Source organism: Fusarium musae, chromosome 2, assembly GCF_019915245.1.
Source record: "Fusarium musae strain F31 chromosome 2, whole genome shotgun sequence".
Classification (NCBI taxonomy): Eukaryota; Fungi; Ascomycota; class Sordariomycetes; order Hypocreales; family Nectriaceae; genus Fusarium; species Fusarium musae.
The window spans coordinates 4,827,399-4,845,899 of NC_058388.1; the positions used below are offsets into that span (position 1 = coordinate 4,827,399).

At 48.6% G+C, this 18,501-nt stretch overlaps 6 protein-coding genes across 6 annotated transcripts; 3 read left to right on the forward strand and 3 right to left on the reverse strand.

Moving 5' to 3' along the window:
- Positions 1–1,386: 1,386 nt before the first annotated feature.
- Positions 1,387–8,445, reverse strand: J7337_003403 (uncharacterized protein; the record flags this gene model as incomplete). The annotated part of the gene is made up of 9 exons (XM_044821119.1): positions 1,387–1,939; positions 2,000–2,338; positions 2,389–2,702; positions 2,752–3,404; positions 3,813–3,928; positions 5,594–5,966; positions 6,989–7,406; positions 7,466–7,976; positions 8,030–8,445. 9 exons carry the CDS (start codon positions 8,443–8,445, stop codon positions 1,387–1,389), a joined length of 3,693 nt encoding a protein of 1,230 aa, XP_044685419.1.
- A 1,394-nt stretch (positions 8,446–9,839) lies between these two features.
- J7337_003404 (uncharacterized protein) lies at positions 9,840–10,902 on the forward strand (the record flags this gene model as incomplete). Its single annotated transcript, XM_044821120.1, has 2 exons — positions 9,840–9,961; positions 10,014–10,902. 2 exons carry the CDS (start codon positions 9,840–9,842, stop codon positions 10,900–10,902), a joined length of 1,011 nt encoding a protein of 336 aa, XP_044685420.1.
- A 309-nt stretch (positions 10,903–11,211) lies between these two features.
- J7337_003405 (uncharacterized protein) lies at positions 11,212–11,796 on the reverse strand (the record flags this gene model as incomplete). The annotated part of the gene is made up of 1 exon (XM_044821121.1): positions 11,212–11,796. The coding sequence occupies one exon, from the start codon at positions 11,794–11,796 to the stop codon at positions 11,212–11,214; it is 585 nt and encodes a 194-aa protein (XP_044685421.1).
- A 1,063-nt stretch (positions 11,797–12,859) lies between these two features.
- J7337_003406 (uncharacterized protein) lies at positions 12,860–14,331 on the forward strand (the record flags this gene model as incomplete). Its single annotated transcript, XM_044821122.1, has 2 exons — positions 12,860–12,959; positions 12,980–14,331. 2 exons carry the CDS (start codon positions 12,860–12,862, stop codon positions 14,329–14,331), a joined length of 1,452 nt encoding a protein of 483 aa, XP_044685422.1.
- Positions 14,332–14,589: 258 nt separating this feature from the next.
- J7337_003407 (uncharacterized protein) lies at positions 14,590–15,035 on the reverse strand (the record flags this gene model as incomplete). Its single annotated transcript, XM_044821123.1, has 2 exons — positions 14,590–14,664; positions 14,724–15,035. The coding sequence occupies 2 exons, from the start codon at positions 15,033–15,035 to the stop codon at positions 14,590–14,592; spliced, it is 387 nt and encodes a 128-aa protein (XP_044685423.1).
- Positions 15,036–15,704: 669 nt separating this feature from the next.
- J7337_003408 (uncharacterized protein) lies at positions 15,705–16,958 on the forward strand (the record flags this gene model as incomplete). Its single annotated transcript, XM_044821124.1, has 2 exons — positions 15,705–16,181; positions 16,236–16,958. 2 exons carry the CDS (start codon positions 15,705–15,707, stop codon positions 16,956–16,958), a joined length of 1,200 nt encoding a protein of 399 aa, XP_044685424.1.
- Between the last annotated feature and the right edge of the window lie 1,543 nt (positions 16,959–18,501).

Consider the following 18,501-nt stretch of genomic DNA (forward strand, 5'->3'; position numbering starts at 1 on the left):
AGCATAATAGCGATAAAACAATTCGGCACCATCAACCAAGCTAGAGTATCGAGGCCTTTTGGGTGCGTACTAGCCGAGCAAAGACTGACAATAAAACGGGATATGGATGTAATTGATACTGCTCGAAGTTTGAAAATAAGCAAGAATTTATATCACAGATTTATACTGTTATGTTAGTAGTAGGATATCTACACGGTCTCATTGTTATCCCGCTTCACTTAGCTGAACTATAAAGTCATGGACCGCCGAGGTTCATGCCATGGCTGATTCACTTCTACCGGAAGGGGTTCTCGGAGATCGGATTTACAATGGTTTTACAGTACAGTGTATTTTTTAGCAAACGCGACTCGGCCACTTGTTCAGGCCCCCCTGGTCACGACCACCCTAGATGGGTCCCTACTTCCTCCACCCTGATATATGGCGACAAGGATGCTGGATTAGTTGACGCCCATTTGACCTCACAGGCTTCAAACGAGCTCCTGGATTGGGTTGTCGAAAGCGGCAAGAATATCACCCATATCTATGTTACATACGCCCACGGTGACCATTTCTTCAGCGGCGCACCCATTCTGGAGCGGTTTCCTAGTGCAGTCATGGTCGCAACACCTGAAGTTGTGGCTAGGGTGAAGCTAGACACTGCGCCCTCGCGTCTCGCTGGGCTTTGGGAAAAGCTGTTTCCCGGCCAGATCCCGCCGACCTTAGGGGTTGCCGAGCCTCTGAGCGAGACTACCTTGAACTAGAAGGGGAAAGGTTGGAGATTGTCAGGACGGGTCACACAGATACCGATGATACAACTACTCTCTGGGTTCCCTCTATCAAACTTGCCGTAACTGGCGATGCGGTGTACGCAAATACTCATCCATATTTAGGAAAGTCCGGAACGGCTATCGAGCGAAAGCAGTGGATCGAGGCTCTAGATGCCATGGCTGCACTCGAACCATGTCATGTTCTGAGTGGACATAGTGACCCAAGCCACCAATTTGGGCCTGAAGCGATTGAGGATACCAAAACGTATTTAGAAGTGTTTGGGAAAGTAACAGCTGAGACCGAGACACCTGAAGAGCTTTATGGCCGCATGATGGAATTCTACCCTGAGCGCCTCAATCCTGGGTCTCAATGGGCAGGTGTTGTTTCAGTTTATAACTTATAACTTAATGCAATGTAATAGCTAGACAGCGCATTTTAACTCCAGACTTAATAATGAAAGATATTATCATCACCTTAAAAGTATAATTAAGCTTAGTAATAGAGAAATGCTAGATTTTATAACGTTCAAAATAAACTGAAGTTCTATCCTATAATAGCACTACAATATACCCTTCTATCTCCAATCTTCAGAATGACAAGTAGGGTTTTGCTATGCTCAATGCGCGGTCAAAGCATCCCTCAAGTGTTAAGAGACATCTCATTGACCTTGAGCTCTCCCACGACGTTTTTTAGAAAATGTGCAGCTAAATCCTCCCTTCGCTTCACAAAAATAACAGGCCAAGAGCTCCGCACGGCTTGCTGTAAACCCAACTGCTCCGCATTCTCCTCTTCCAGCTCCAGCGTCTCTTTGACAAGGTCCAGCTCTTGCGGTCGCATCCGGGCTCGCACTACTCGATATAAGGCTTTTGACAGGTAGTGATTGCGATGCTGTTGGTACAGGCCATAGACCACCAGCATCAGGCTTGAACGCATAACTTCTAGGTCGGCGTGTGGAGTCTGGTCGGTAATTCTGTCGAGGCACCTGAAGCAAATGGATGAGAGTGGTACCATAACAAATGAGTCCATTGTCTCGAAACCATGGCGGATATAGTAGAGACGCAGGATGGTTTGCGCATTTCTTCTAGCTTCAGCTATGATATCTTTGGCATTCGGCTCTTGATCCAGCGCCACGGCAATCTCAGCATTGTCCAGGGGCTCCATAATGGCGAGAATAAGGTGGTGTAGATAACCACTTAAAGCAGTCAGCATGCCCATGTTGAGACGTAGGCGTGGGGGAATAAAGGAAGCTTACTGCAGCTGCAATTGAGCAGGGAAAACAATGCTTTTTGGTTGAAGACAATCAGGTAAACCAGCTTGCCACTTCTTGAGCTGTGTGTAGAGCTCGTAGGCCTCTTTGACCCGTACTCTCGAGCCTCTTGTGTACGACATGGTACAGAATCTGTGCATAATAATTCGCAGCTCACTCTTTGCCTTGAATAGATGACCGAAGAGTGACGGGGTAAGGTGTGCGTTTTGTGGGTATTTCACCCATATCTCACCATACCATTGGGAATCGGTTTCAGGGTCCGGCAGAGGCTCAAGAGGAGGCTTTGTCAGGAGGGGAGCTTGCTGTAGGGCAAAGCTCACAAGCCTGTCACCGTCATTATAAGAAATACAGTGCTTCATTGGACCCTAACTTACGTATCCCATTTAAAGAGTGCCCAAGCTGTAAAGACATTGCCCTTGCGTGTTATTTCAGATGAGCCTGGAATAGGAGTATCGAAAAGGTTCAGTCGGTTTGCCATAGAAACATAACTAATCCGATAGACTTGGCCTATCTCATCTAAGCCAGAAAGGTTGTGGAATACCTCGAACATGATACCAGCGTGGATAGTTGTGATACGCGGTTCCAGAGCCTCTAGTTCCCAGAGACGCTTTGCTTCAGCCATGAAACGGTAGGTGAGAGTCTTGGGATTCCAATACTCAGCGCGGTCTGGTAACGCTGTATAACAGACCTGGGAGGATGTCAATGTGTGGCTATTCCGTTCTCGCATTCAATCTTACACAGCAGTAGGCGAGTACAGCGTTGACCAGCAACTCGGAGCAAAAGTCCTCTCTAAGCGCTATCATGTCTTGCAGGAAATAATCCTTTTGGAAAGCAGATGCGAAGGAGTATTCACAGCGCAGCCAAACGCTAAGGAGATCTCTCATTAAAGTATCATCTTTACAAACAGAAGTCCAGAGCGAAGGTTTGGCATTGCTGAGAAGTGGATCGACAACATGTGCCGCATGGAACGGCATCAAGTATGCTGTTGAGTGTGCATTTGCTTTGCTTGGTGTACCTGCATCCTGTACTCTGGAAGATTCCGAGGGTGACGAAATATTGTCTTGAGAGTAGAGTGAGGCACCCTCGTATATGAGGGTGTCCAGATATGGGTTGTTGTGAAGCAACTCCTGAGGCATTTTAGTTTTGTATAAGAGTTTATATCGAAGCCGACTTTCTGGCGCAACAGCGAGCTGCACCAGCGCATCAGCCGCCATGACCTGATTGAGAATTGTCTCTGCAGGAGTTCCAGATCGCATTCTGGACAGGATATGCTGGGCTTCTGCCTCGGGAAGTGAGGTCAGGAGGTCGATCAGTTTGCTTTGGCTAGCTTCACGGGCTTGCAGAGTGTCGTAATCTTGTTTGAGGGCCCTGAGTGCCGTCCCTGCAGGTGCTGCGGCATACTCGCATGTGAGTCCCAGACGTTGACAGCGGCGGCATGAAGGGCTATCGCCAGAGCACTGTGTGGCGATCTCAGGCTCAGCTACTAGTACGCGTTCTTGGTATCATGATGCTTGCCTTGACTTTCGCCTTTCGGCAGTCCTGACAGGCAACAGGCACGCTAGGCCGGGACTTTGGGAGCGTGACCGAGCTAGTCAGGAACGGAGGTGCCTGCGGGGCGACTTGGCGCGATGATGCCGATGGCAGCAGGCGGCGCAACGGGCGGGACTTTTGATGTACCATTACGGGCTCAGCCCTAGGTGCAAAGGCGTGTGTTTGTAGGGTGATACATATGCTGGGGGTGATCTTACCGCTTCCTCTTGAAGCTTGCTTTAGTTTGGGATTACCCCACCCTACTTACTAATGTTAGCGAGGGTTGGCTCATCTTTATTGGACAACCGGCACTGGAGGTAGCTCTGCTCAATTTGACCAACCACATGCTTTAACGTGATTCGATCGATATCAGTAGCACCTGTTCTAGGTTGAGATTTGGGTTAATCCATACTTCATGTCGCAGTTAGCCAGCTTTGAGATAGGATACGTGGGGTGATGCTCAGATTCGATTCCTCCACAAGCTTAGAGATTTTGATCCAAACAACCCTTATACCTAGGTAAACGTTCCTGACAATGCTCTAAACGAATCATTTATCGGTGTTCCTGTACAAGGTATACCGCCTACCCAAAAGGGGAATGCTAGCATAATAGTTCAGTTATTATATATATCATTTTCAGGGACTCAGCTATTAGCCTTTCTTTACAAATACTGATACGAGCCCCATTGTGAGTCATTGGTCAATGGACCATCTTAGACCGTGGAAACATTTTACGTTTGGTTCAAGCTGGGCCTGAAGCCGCACTGGTAAACATCAATGTTAGTTTCACCAACTGGACCTTCTTTTCGACTTCGCGCGATGATGACTATACCAGCCTTCCGCCTATCTAATTCGATTTAATTGAGAATCAGTGTCTCAGCAGCAACGTAAGTAACCTTAACCTTACGGTAAACTTACCGTGCCTCACTTCACCCTCCAGCAAACAACTTCTGAAAAAGCAATGAGCTCGCTTCAGCCAACACTGCACTGTGGCGCTCGCCATGTGCTTGTGGAAGATTTACCGCCCCAGAAAGTCCTTTCAACGGGCTGTCTGCTGTTTTTCCTTACCCCTTAGTCTAAGTCTGGGAATGCGGCGGGTGTTGTTACAATAACGCGGAAATTAGGCCTTGGCCCGTCGGCGCAACCGGACATATCAACTCCTGATTGGCAGTAAATTCATTGAAGAATTGACCTTTGATTGGAAAATAAGCCAGGGTTGCCATTAATAACAGGCCTGCTAAGTAATTGCTATAATGAATTTATTAATCAAGTAGTCATATCATAATATACTATAAAAACAACATTAACCAGACAATCTGCTACAGCGTTTGAATCTTGTACATACATTAAGTAGCCAAACCGACGCCAGCTCGGTTTGATAAGTCTCTCAAACTATCTTTATATGCATTCTGGAATCTTTCATCCAACTTCAGAAAGTCAATGGCATTTCCAGCTAGCATCATAGCACGTTGCTCCGTTGACAGAAACTCAGACAATGATCCATCAGTCGTCAACATCTTACCGGCTTCAGGGACTTCCCCAAGTGGGAAAGGATAGTCACTCCCCATGAGAATGCGATCGACCCTTATCTTCTTGCAGAGGTATGCTAGGAGATCCGGGTCATGGACTAGGCTGTCTATCCAGAGATTGTCGCCTGAGCTAAGGTGATCTGAGGGACTTCGGCCGCCTGCTCTTGAAGCGACCAAGTCTGGCCTGCAGTTGTATCCGTGTTCTATTCTTCCCATTAGAGTTGGGAATGCGCCTCCCGCGTGGGCAAAGCAGAAGCGCAATCCGGGGTATCGCAGCAGGAGACCTGAGGATGTCAAGGCGAGCATTGATAAGGCTGTCTCACATGGCCTAGTGGTAATTCGGTCAGTCTCTTGATTGGGGTACACAGCCACGGGAGGGGACAAGCACATACATTCCGATCAACCACGAAGACCAATACTGGCCCCATCGGTGTTCATTCTCTTTGAGCAGAGAGTAGCCCAGCGGATGGACAAAGACTGGCATATCTAGCTCTTGGCAGGCAGCCCAAAAAGGGTCCAACCTGGGGTCGTCAAGGTTCATATCACCAACTGTCGTTCCGATCTCGACGCCCTTTAGTCCGAGGGTATATTTTGCTCTCTTCAGCTCTTCCACAGATGCTTGCACGTCTTGCAGTGGAACCGTCGCAAGGCCAACAAATCTGGTCGGGTATTCTGTGCACACCTGCGACAGATGATCATTGAGCGCCCGGGCTAATTGGGCGACCATTTTGCCCGGCTTGTCGTAGAAGAATAGAATCGGAACTGTACTCAAGACCTGGACATGGACACCAGACTGGTCCATGTCCCTTAGGCGTACTTTCGGGTCAAAACAGTTGTCTTGGACAGTTCGGAAATGTTTGGAATCAACGTATATATCAACTGATTTTTCATCCACTGGCGACGGCTTTAGTTCAATCCATGAGTTTGATTGAGTTCCATTTTGTTCAGAGTCGGACAGCTGTGGCAAGGTCCGTGGCATGACATGTGTATGAAGGTCGATGCGATAGAACTGATTATCGGCCATCCCAGATGAGTGCCTGCCTTCAGGTCTTTTGATGCCATTACTGCAGCCTTTGCATTGAGTCGTCATTGTCAGCGTGTCAACTGCCATTGTATGGAGATGTGAGAATGTTCTTGAATTGGTAGCCAAGTCTGGTGCACAGCCCCGATATGTCTTTGGACATGGAGATTGGCATCTTTGATAAGTTATATCATTTCGGAAAGACTTAAGTTATGATTGTGTGGCTAAGCTCACTATCCGACGGGCGGCCCGCGCATGCAAGAGTGGAGATGGAACGAAACAACATCTAAGTATCTGCCGGTATATCTACCATAAGCAAAATGTGACCTACTGCGACATCAACGCCGGGCATGACCAATCACTCTCGCGAGATTCCATCGGTAGATATTCACGAGTGGAAGGTTTAGAGCTACATCCAGGTCATTGTAGGGGTCTGGTAGCAGGATTGTTGATGCTGGGCTAATCGAGTTTGTCCATATCCGATCCCCTAACAAAGCGGGCCGATTGCCGAAGCCACATAACCGTTATGATAGGAAGTATCCGATAGAACTAAAATGCTATTCTATTTTGTATCTGCAAACGGTGGGGAGTTTAGGTAGGTGAGGTTGTGTAGATTGTCATTGTGTTTGCGGTAAATTATCCAAGTAGTATAATCATGATAACTACTAAGAATATATCACGTTCTCTGACAGCGACATGCTAAGTCTGAGGTAGCCAATCCACTGGGAGGGGCTCTACATTGGTAGATGCAGAGTCCTCACAACAGTAAATACATCTCGACTATAGTTCCCTCCCTCTCGTCCCGTGCCCGAGTTCTTTATCCCACCAAACGGTGTACTCAGCTCCCTGACCAACCAACAATTCACCCAAACAAGCCCTGCGTCAAGTTGCTCACCGACGCGTCTCATCCGTGCACCATCCTTTGTCAAGAGAACGGCAGCAAGTCCATACGCACTATCATTCGCCAGCTGGACACACTCTTCTTCGGTTTCAAACCTGGTGACAGTGACGACGGGGCCGAATATTTCGTCTTGCATGATTCGTGACGAGGTGCTGACGTTGGTTAAGATCACTGGTTCTACCCAATAGCCGTCGCTGGGCTCGAGAGGCGGCACAGATCCTGTGATGAAAGTGGCATTCTCCTCTTTTGCCAGTGTGAGATATGATACGATTTTGCTATAATGCTGTAACGAGGCTACAGCGCCTGTACGATCGCCACATTTGTAATTAGACTCGACATATGCTTTGAGTGAAGTGACGAATGAATCGTAGATACGGGACTGGACGTAAATGCGAGAACCGCATAAACAGATCTAATGAAGTCAGTACAAGAATCTCCATCGGTAATGTATTCGCAGGCGGCAGGCCTTACCTCTCCCTGATTCTCAAACGCCGCTGTTGCTGCGGTTTGTACTGCCTTCTCAAGATCCACATCATCAAACACCAAAGTTGGGTTCTTGCCACCCAACTCGAGAGAAATATGTTTATAGATCTGGTCCGCCGTATCTCTTCGGATCTTGATTCCCGTCGCTGTACTGCCAGTGAAAGAGACGCCCTTGACTAGCGAGCTCTGTACGAGTCGAGAGCCTGTAGTAGCTCCGTCACCGAAGACTATGTTGATAACACCAGGTGGAATCTCTGCAAGCCGAAATATCTCGCAGAGCAGGAATGCAGACATGGAGGTGAACTCTGAAGGTTTCGCGACTGCTGTGCAGCCAAAGGCAAGACACGGTGCGATCTTCCAGGTTAGTAAGTACAAGGGCATGTTCCAGGGAGAGATGAGCGCAAACACGCCCGTTGGTGAGCGGTGCTCGTAGGTGAGAGCGACGCCATCAATCATCCGTACAGCGTTCTCTTGGTGCAGAATGAAAGTTGAGAAGTATCTAAGTGAAACCTGCATTAGCCAGATGCTAGTCTAGAGCTCAGTCATATTTACCTGAAATTCGTCGCAGCCCGATCGACTTCAACTCTCGCCCTGGCAAGAGTCTTGCCTTGATCTATACTCTCCCAAACTGCAAGAGGTTCTTTATTTTTCTCGATCAAACACGCCACACGCTCGAGAAGCTTGGATCTGAAGGATGCTGTGGTTTTAGACCATGTTTTGAACGCATCAGTAGCAGCCTGCAGGGCGTGGTCAACCTGAGCAGTGCTGCTGATCGGGACCCGAGCAAAAGATCTGCCTGTCTTGGGATTTATGGAATCAACGTAATTGGCTGGTGAAGAAGTATCGAATTCATTAGAGACATAGTTCTGTAGAGAAAGTTGCGCTGATACATTTTCTGAAGAGATGAAGCGCTCGGCAGACGCCAAGGTCTGAAGTTGCCAGACAGTTTTGATGGGAGAGTTCGGCATTTGTGCTGCGGTTGGTTATATCCTTACTCTGGTTGTTGATCGGCTAGGTCTGGATAAACAGATGTTGCAGTGTATTTGATTGAAGATCCAAAAGTATCACATTGAAGACGGTGAGAACCGGTAACGGTACCGACTCGGAACTGTTGACGACAGTCGCTGTCATGGTCGCGGAAGCTGGTGGCGGCCCGAATCCCGGCTCATTCAACAAAGTGTCGGCAAGCGGGTAGCCACCACTAAACTAAACCAACGATGGCCAATCTTAACATCCGCTCAGTGAATATCAACGATTGCCTCTCTTGAAGAAAGTTGGATTTCTAGCATCGACAAACAGAGTCATTCAAAATGTCGTCCCAAAATGGCGAACCCTTCTTTCTCCCAGCCGAAAGAGCTCAATCGCTCGCCAACTATCCCCACGCCCGGATAATACCTCAATCAGCCAAAACCATCTTCGTCTCTGGCACATCATCACGTCGCGGCGATAATACAGTCGTCGGCTGCACCACAGACGCCGATGGAACGCATCACCTGGACATTTCTCTGCAGACAGAAGCGGTGCTGCAAAACATCGGAGCCATTATTGACGGCGCAACAAACGGGGCATGTGGATTGCAGAATGTGGTCAACGCTACTGTTTTCTTGACCGACATGAAAGACTATGCTGGGATGAACAAGGAGTGGAATCAAGTATGGCCGGACAAGACAAAGGCGCCTGCGAGGACGTGTATACAGGTTGCGGCTTTGCCGAATGAGAGGTTGAACGTGGAGATTCAGTGCACTGTTTTGTGGGCGGAATAACTGGTTGATTCCTGTGCTGGGATTGGACACTATGAAATCGGCTTCTGAGAGCGATATCCAATGGCTATGCGATGATGAAAAGTGATCTGCAACTATCCTTGCCATGTTATGCCGATTAGCCGGCTATTGGTTGTCAAGATTGTAGATAACTATCAGAAGATAAGATAAAGACCCGTTGATATTGCACTGAACCTACGGAGGACGGAGCACTCCGTACTATAATTTAGAGATGAATTATGCTTCTTTGGGCAGGTGAATAATGTCACTCAACTTGTGATCTTCAAATCAAATACCGACCTACCTAACTTGGTGTATCAGATCTTCTAGTTACTTACCTATCAATGAGCTATCTGCGAAACGTGCCGGCAAATTATGTGCCGAGCAGTAGCGCTTTGCAGCACCTATTGAAGGACCTTTGTCCAGCATATCAAACTGAGCCCGGCTATAAGACTCGATTGGGCCAATTGAGCACAGTATCGGTCGCCCAACTAAGCAAGATTGCCGACTATGCAATTGAAGATTATGTATATAGTATCGTGTGAAAGTCATTCACACATGCACCAACACCATCTGCTTAAACATCATCTGGCCTAACCATGATGCTCAAATCTCTTCTTCTGGCCTCTGGAGCCATTCGTGCTGTTCATGGCTGGGGTGTTTTAGGCCATGCCACGGTTGCCTACATTGCTCAACACTTTCTCGACGATGACGTTGCCTCCTGGTGAATACCTACCGCTGCTCTGTCAGTTTCACAAGTACTAATATCAGAGTAGGGCACAGGGTGTTCTGGGTGATACCTCAGACTCATACCTTGCCAACATCGCCTCGTGGGCTGATACCTACCGCACAACCGCAGCTGGCAAATGGTCAGCCCCTCTACACTTTATTGATGCAGAGGATAGCCCGCCAACAAACTGCAACGTGGACTATGATCGTGACTGCGGCAGTTCAGGATGCTCCATCTCCGCTGTTGCCAACTACACTCAACGTGTAGGAGATGCCCGTCTGACAAAAGCAAACCAGGCTGAGGCTCTCAAGTTCCTTGTGCACTTTTTGGGCGACATTACTCAGCCACTGCATGATGAGGCCTACGAGGTGGGCGGGAACGATATCAAGGTCACCTTCAATGGGTACTCTGGTGATAACCTGCATTCAGACTGGGACACTTATATGCCCGAGAAGCTGATTGGGGGCCACGCCCTGACCGATGCGCAGTCTTGGGCAAACACACTCATCTCCGATATCGTGTCTGGTTCTTACAAGTCCCAAGCTGCTTCTTGGATCGCAGATAGCGACGTGACTGATCCCATCACTTCAGCCACGGCATGGGCCTCAGATGCCAATGCTTATGTCTGCACTGTTGTCATGCCCAATGGTGCTGCAGCCCTGCAGGCAGGGGACCTCTATCCGACATATTACAACTCTGTGATCCCTACCATTGAACTGCAGATAGCCAAGGGCGGGTATCGTCTGGCTCATTGGCTGAACAGCATCTACTCTGCCAAGATTGAGACTCGTTCTGTGCACAAGCTGAATGCACGAAAGCCACTGCCTGACTTGATGGGACGAGATCTGCTTCCTGCGGCACGACCTTTGAGTCGCGCTAGACTCGCGAGAGAGGCGATGGGTGGGAGCTGCTGTGCTTCAGGACATTCTCATTAGAGCTCGTCACTAGTGGATGTTTGTGAATGGTGGAGAAGTTTGGTTGTTTTTTTGGCACCATAGGCAATAAAGAGTGCATATCCTTCGAATGCTTAGTAGGGGGTATGATATATCAGGAATTGTGGTCAGATACGTCGACGAATAATCCATCGATTTACAAGTGTCTTGATATGTATCATAACCAGGCTCATTATACTCAAGTTTAAGGGAGCCGTTATCAGATTTCAAATTATGTATATTCTCTGTCTTAAAAATAGCCCAATTGTTCTGTTTCCCGAGTCGTATTTTCTCTCCAAGCTCAGACTTCTTTCACGGCATGGGCTTTTGCCACCACCACAAACAAATCGGGGTGTTGTCGTTCCCGGTAGCAGTATAAAGCTTAAAAGCATTTTCGTCTTGCGGCATTGTAGCCATTTTTTCATAAGCCTCGCGTGTGACTGAGATTCCGATCACAAAGACAGCTGTGATGCCTGCAGAAGCTTTGAGTCCAGCTACCTTGGCCTGGTCGGCTCTCAGGCCGGTGAACAGCTGCCCAGCCGAACTTTTGAGGGTGGTCGTGTCCTCCTTCATTTGGCCCTGGTTGTGCGGGTCATCCACCATTCTAGGACCTCTCTCACACTTCAGCTCAAACACGACACCGCCTGGCCCGGAGATTTCAAAATCGGCTTTGAGCGAGTTCTCTCCGAACAGGTGAGACTCTCGGCTGATGAGTATGTTAGAACCCTGGTCATACTTATAGGTATGATCACGAGTCAGGATCCATGCAAGCTCGACTTGCGACCAGCCTTCCCATCCGCCATTGGTTGAGCGGGCATATTCGATCTCAGCGCTTTTGGCAAGAATCCAGTTAGAGATGGAAGTAAGAATTGAGTTGGACTCTCTTAGCCCTTCCATGGCTCTGGTCTGACGATTTCGCCTGAAAAGGTCAGTCAGGAAAAGAAATATTGCTTTTGCGTGCGTACAAATTACAGGCTGATCTTGTAAACTAGAGGCTTGAGACCGAAGACATCAACACGAAGCTGTTTCTTTTGTAATGCCGTAGTCTTAGGTCAGGAATTCGAGGCAAACAAGCGAAGAAGGATGAGTAAAGTCAATGATATCTGATGAAGAATTTGAAGTCACCGAGTGAGTATCATGAGTTTATATTGCAATTTTACTCTTGATTACAATCTAGTCTAACCAAGTCTTACAGACATACCTTCAGCAGCTGGAATCTAGACCACTACAGATAACAGCTGAATATCACCACGGATGTCTCGGCTCAGTATTCTTAAGAACCCAATCTATCCAATGGGCGGCACATGAAGAAATCAGTCGACTTTGTCCCAGGCAGCCCTGTCCAATAATAGGCTGCGCTTCGACCTGTGGTGGCGGCCCATTCCCGGTCCAGACCAAGAATGGCTGGCTGGAGCTACTTTCGGGTTTAGTGTGATCGATGGTGTTAGCTGACATCTTGGATGATATTCACCTGCCTGGCTGTGGCTGGCTGATGTCTCTTATGAGCTCAGCTCGGAAACTAGAACCGATCAGAGATGAATACATTCCAGGATGCATTAGTCGCGAGTAGACGGGTACTGGTCCTGGTATCGGACAATCGATTGAGTGCGAGAAGCCTTGTTCAATATCTTTGTTGACTATTGTCAATAATGTAAATTCGGACCCACGCGACTCTCAGACCGTACTCTCATGTCCCAGTTAATGCTTGTCGACAAAGGCCTGGGCTACGGCTGAAGCGACATTATTCGATGACGGATTAAGACATTTCTTCCTCGGAAGCTCACTGCCTGAACAGTGAGTCGGCCGCTCCAACCTGGGTTGGTTATCTTGAATGCTTGATTGAAACCTGTGTCCTTCCATCTAATTCAGTATATAACAACCGCATTTGCATCAGGCCGGTTTAATATCATTCTGTACTCCCAAGCTATCATTCTTCCAGGTATACTATCCTATCTCCAAGATGTCCGAATCAGAGCTCCACGATGAGGCAATGACCTCTATTGCTGGTGTAAGCACTCTTTTGAGACAAACCGTTGAAGCTGGTATGCCCGCAACGGAACGTACACCCTTGGTCAGCTAGATTCGGAGATCGCACGCCTCAATGCCTTATCAGACTCATACACGGCCGCCCAAGCACTCATCAAAGATGGCAAGTATCCTGTAGCTACCTCGACTAAGCCGCCTGCCATACCAGCCCCTACAGTGCCCAAGGTGTTGGACGCAGAACAGACTGTTAAAACCAATTTGTCTGCACTTTATGCCGCCGAAGGCAACTCAGGTGGAGTTCAGCCGCCGCCGCCTGCCCCGACAGATAAAATTGCAACAGACACCTCCAGCACTGGACTCACGCAGGCCCAGAAGACGCTCGCCGACGCTCGGGCAGCTCTTTTCAAGTCGCAGCAGGATCGCGACGTGTCTGCCGCTGACTGGGACAGCTATGACATGGCCACTATAGCTGATGATGCTGCCAAGCAGGTAGGGACTTGGATCACAGCGAAACAAAACGTCATAACCAGCCGACTAGCTGCACTTGCGACCCTTCGTGCTACAAAGGCCGCGAGTTGTCCTCTCACCGTCTCTATCATCACAGGAACAACGACTCCAGAGGCTGGTGACCCAACATCAGTAGGTTCATTAACTGTTTCGCCAGAAGGTTCAGAATATGCCAACCCAGTCTTTGGTATCAATCAAGACGGCACCTTGAACACAGACAAGCCAGCCACCTCCAGCAGCAAGACGCAGAGCCAAACTAGTGCGGCTGATTCTGATCCCTGGACCACAATATCTTTCTCCTTCTCTGCCGCCGATCGAAACAAGGTGGCCAAGTCTAAGAACACTGGGTTCAGTACAGGCGGCTCAGTGGGCTTCGCTCTCTGGGGCGCCGGTGGTTCCTACTCGCACGACCCGGCACATTCATCCATGCAGGACGATATGGCGTCTTGTGATGTAAGTGTATCCTTCTCAGCCCTCATCGTCGACATCGACCGGCCTTGGCTGCAGGCTGAGATCTTTGACGACGCGGACCTCGACATAGCTGCAGATGTTCTCCTCAGCCCGGGCGCGTCTCGTCTCAAGACAGCCATCGCAACGCAGGAGACTAAGTTGAACCCTGAGTTTCCTGCATACCCGACGTCATTCATCCTCGCTGCAGACACGAGCATTGACTTTACTGGTTCGACGAGGCACATCCAGGAATACTTCAACTCCAAGACGACCTCGAGCGACACATCTGTAGGCTGGGGGCCTTTCAGCACTAACGTCAGCTCTCATCATTCAAGCTCTCACAGTCATGTACAATGCCACACTACTGCAACTGGCTGTAAACTCTCTTTTGGCGCCCCTCAGATTATTGCTTGGGTCAGTCAGATTCTTCCTGAGCTGCCTCGGGCCAAGAGTCTAAATCCCCTCTGGCAGGGTGCCCAAAGCAGCTAGGGATTCTACTTCTGTTTCAAGAAGTTTAGGATTGATAACCTTAAAGTATTATTTAAGCTAGCTAGTTTTGAAGTTTAATACAGTGCTGTCGTCATGTTAGTATTTATTAGATACCTTACCCACAAACACGAAACTGACAGTACCTGGGAGCTTTCGATCAATAGGCGACTGCTTCTTGCTTGGTCGCCTCTGGCCACTCTTTCTATAAAGTTCGGACGAGTAAAATTTATATGTTTGGTACTATCTACACCACTAGAACTAACAGCTAGCTGTCATCTCAATCTCAACATCAGTGTTCAAAGGCAGCTGATGGACAGCAACACAAGTCCGACACTGTAGTTGTGAACGATAGTCAAAGAATAGGTCTAAAGGATATGTTGAATTTTACTTACAGGTTTGGGCTCAGCAGGAAAGAACTCATCCCACGCGATATTAAAGGCGGCGAAATCCTTCATGTCAGCCAGGAAGACATTGGCCTTGACTACGCGATCTAGGCTACTGCCAGCAGCTTCGAGCACGATTTTGAGGTTCTTGAGTGCCATGCGGGCTCGGTCCGTGACAGAACCAGGAACAAGATCGTCGGTTGCGGGATCAATGCCGATGGAACCGCTGCAGTAGACCATGCCGTTGTACTTCACAGCTTGGGAGAACTGAGGTAGAGGTGCACAGGCGTCAGCCGTATAGACTGCTTCAAAGTTGGGCATGGTGAAGGGCGAGAGGACAGGATGGGATAGAGAGACCACGTGTAAAAGTGTCAACACGAAGAGAGTAATCGCCTGACTAGGAGTTTTGTCTTGTCAAGATTCACGGAATTTCACAACGTATCAAGATTATATACTGTGGTACCGCCGCTTCTACCTCTTGAACGGAATACATGTCCTATTGTAGTATTTTACGCGGTAGATGTTGCAAACTAAAGCTGTAACCAGTCACTTCTTCCTTGACTGGCTCCACTACCCTGGAGTGGAGAGATTTTTGCAAGGCAAGAAACTCCAAGTTGAAAAAGCGAGTTGTAGATAGTGCTAGTCTAAGCCAAAGAAAGCAAAGTAAGCGGCGCTACCTGTCTTTGGTATCGTCAACGTGGGTCTATAGATCATCCCGGCACATGCCGAGGAGGCGAGTGGGCCTGGAAAGACGCCGTCGGCTAACGCAACGCAGTCGTTGACCAATCGACAAGCCGTCGGACGTCTAGGCTTCGCTCGATCTCGACATTCATCACATCAAGGGCGTAGGCCACTTGTTCCAATTGATATCTAGTTTAGCGATGGGATCGGATATTTAAACATCCCTTCTAGAGCCTCCAACTTGAGCACCAAACCAAGCAAACACACGCACACCAGAACATACATACACGTGCCATCTAATCATTCATCATGGTTCGCATCACCCCCTTCGCCGTGGAGCAATGGATGGACGCCTATGAAACCACGCCAGGCGTACTCAACGTTGCCGAGACATGCGCTGCCTCTGTGTCCATCGATGACCTAGTCGCTATGTCCAGCGGTCCCGCCAAGAACCCCATCGACACGAGCGTCAAGCTCACATATGGCGCGATTCCAGGATCTCAGACCCTCCGCGAGCGCATCGCTGCTCACTGTAGCACTGAGGGTGTCCCGTTGGGGCCAGAGGATGTCATCGTCACTCAGGGTGCTATAGGGGCTAACTTCTTGGCTCTGTACACGCTGATAGGCCCTGGCGACCATGTCATTTGTGTTTATCCGACGTATCAGCAACTCTACGATACCCCTCGTAGTCTCGGGGCTGAAGTGACTTTGTGGAAGTTGAAGAAGGAGAATGGCTTTGTGCCTGATGTCGATGAACTAGCTGATCTGATCAAGCCAAATACTAAGGTATGGATTACTGCCCTCTATCGTTCTATGCAACATGAGATACTGACAAGTTAGATGATCATCATTAATAACCCCAATAACCCAACCGGTGCACCAATCCCAAGCAGAGTTATCGACCGGATCGCCAAGATTGCAGAGGAGAATGGTATAATCCTCTTCTCTGATGAGGTATACCGACCGCTCTTCCATGGCGGTGCGTCCGGTTGCGATCACACTGAAGTGCCCAAGCCAGTGACAACACTAGTTTACCAAAAGACCATTGCAACGGGATCAATGTCCAAGGGCTATGCGCTAGCAGGTATCCGCGTCGGATGGATCTCCAGCCGTGATCGATCCATCATCTCTGCCATCATGCTAGCCCGCGACTACACCACCATCAGCGTCTCCCAGATTGATGATCAGATTGCCAGGTTCGCCCTGTCCCCTGAGGTCAAGCCCGCCTTGGTGCAGCGGAATATCACACTCGCCAGGACAAACGCTGCCATCCTCAAGGATTTCATGGACCGGTACAAGTCTGTTTGTTCGTGGGTGGAGCCCAAGGCGGGTACTACAGCGTTCATCCGCTTCAATGACAAGAACGGGGATCCTGTGGATGATGTCAAGCTTTGTCTTGATTTGTTGGAAAAGGCTAAGCTCCTCTTTGTGGCGGGATCTCGCTGCTTTGGAGGTGATGCGGACTTCAAGGGTTATGTTCGTATGGGCTATGTCTGTGAGACAGATGTGTTGGTTGATGGTTTGAAGGAGCTTAGAGCTTATATTGATAACGTCTTGCTGTAAAGTTGATGTTATATGCGGTCTTGCTAAGGTTTTGCAAATGTAACATCATCATGTACGCGAGTCACTAAGGCGAGTCAGTAGAAATCCATCATTACAGCTAGATATTCCTTTAGACACTTCTTGTGAAATCATTACGTAAATTCAAATCACAAGCAAGGTACCTCCGAGTGGTACTCCGAGTTTCTGTAAGTATAGAAAAGCCCGCTGCTTAAAACAGAAACCTGGGAAATCCTTTATATTCACACCCTATCTTACAATGTTCAACGATATTTACCCTTATCCTCAATGACATCTCCTCGGCATAGCCATCAAATGGAGGAGCTGGGAATCTCCAAGGCAGCCTCAAAAGTCCTCAACTGACGAAGACCCTGCAAGCTCGAGATAAAACTTACCGACCATTACGTCGCCAAGATCTACTCCTCTGGTTTCGTTGTACAAGGTCATTTAGCTATTTCACCCGCTGCAGATATTTGCGCTTCCTCTATCACTGTCTCACTTGATGGTGTTACGGCGATTCGCACAGTCGGTCAAAAGCTAACAACTACGACTATACATCGCTTTCTAAAGTTGGACCTGATTTCGCCTGATATTCTCAATTTGGTCGGAACAACACTCACAAAAGGTCACTCGTACAAGATACCCTTTGAATTCATTTTACCCCATCAATTGGACTCAACGGCGTGCACGCACGATATTGTATCAGCGACTGTTACAGATAAGCACTTATTGCCTCCTCCAACAGTAGGAAAAGACTGGGATCGAGGTGACATGAGTCCTGGGGTCGTCGAGGTTGAATATGGAATCAATGCCTGCGTCACATCGACCCCATCTCTGGATACGGCTCACAGTCAAGATTCTACAACCAAGAGAACAATACGGTTCATTCCAAGATTAAGCGAGAGCCCGCCTCTACATGTGTCGCTGACGAACCCGCGATACAAGTTGCGAGACACGAAATCTCTTCGGAGCAACCCGCTCAAGCGTCCGTTTGGGACCATCAGTGCCGTAGCGATGCAACCTGAACCACTTCATCTTGAGGCGTATGGCACCGTGATTAAACCTACGTTCATTGATGTCGCATTGACATTCAATCCTGAAGTTCAAGGGATCACGCCTCCGAAACTGGACAGCATATCTCTTTCTCTTCGATCTTGCACCTGGCATCAAGCGGATGCATACCAAGTATTCCCTGACCAGGATGAAAAGCCCACCCTCCAGCAACCATTCACCGCGACAATTGCATTGGCCGTCTGTTGTCCGCAATTCTCCTGGGCACGACATGACAATCTCAGGCTAGAAGACAAGAATCCAGGATTCCTGGACTCGTCTGCCGAGTTTTACAGTTCTACGCTGCAGGTACCACTGTCTCTGTCGATCGGTAGCAAGACTATTTTGCCTACATTCCATTCCTGCCTCATCTCTAGGACTTACGATGTGCGCTTGCGGCTTGGGTTCAAGAAGGGGGATTGGACAATTGTGGCACCCCTCCAAATTATAGCTGATCCTTGAATTAGAACGATTTAGGAAAACGGTATTTAGTATG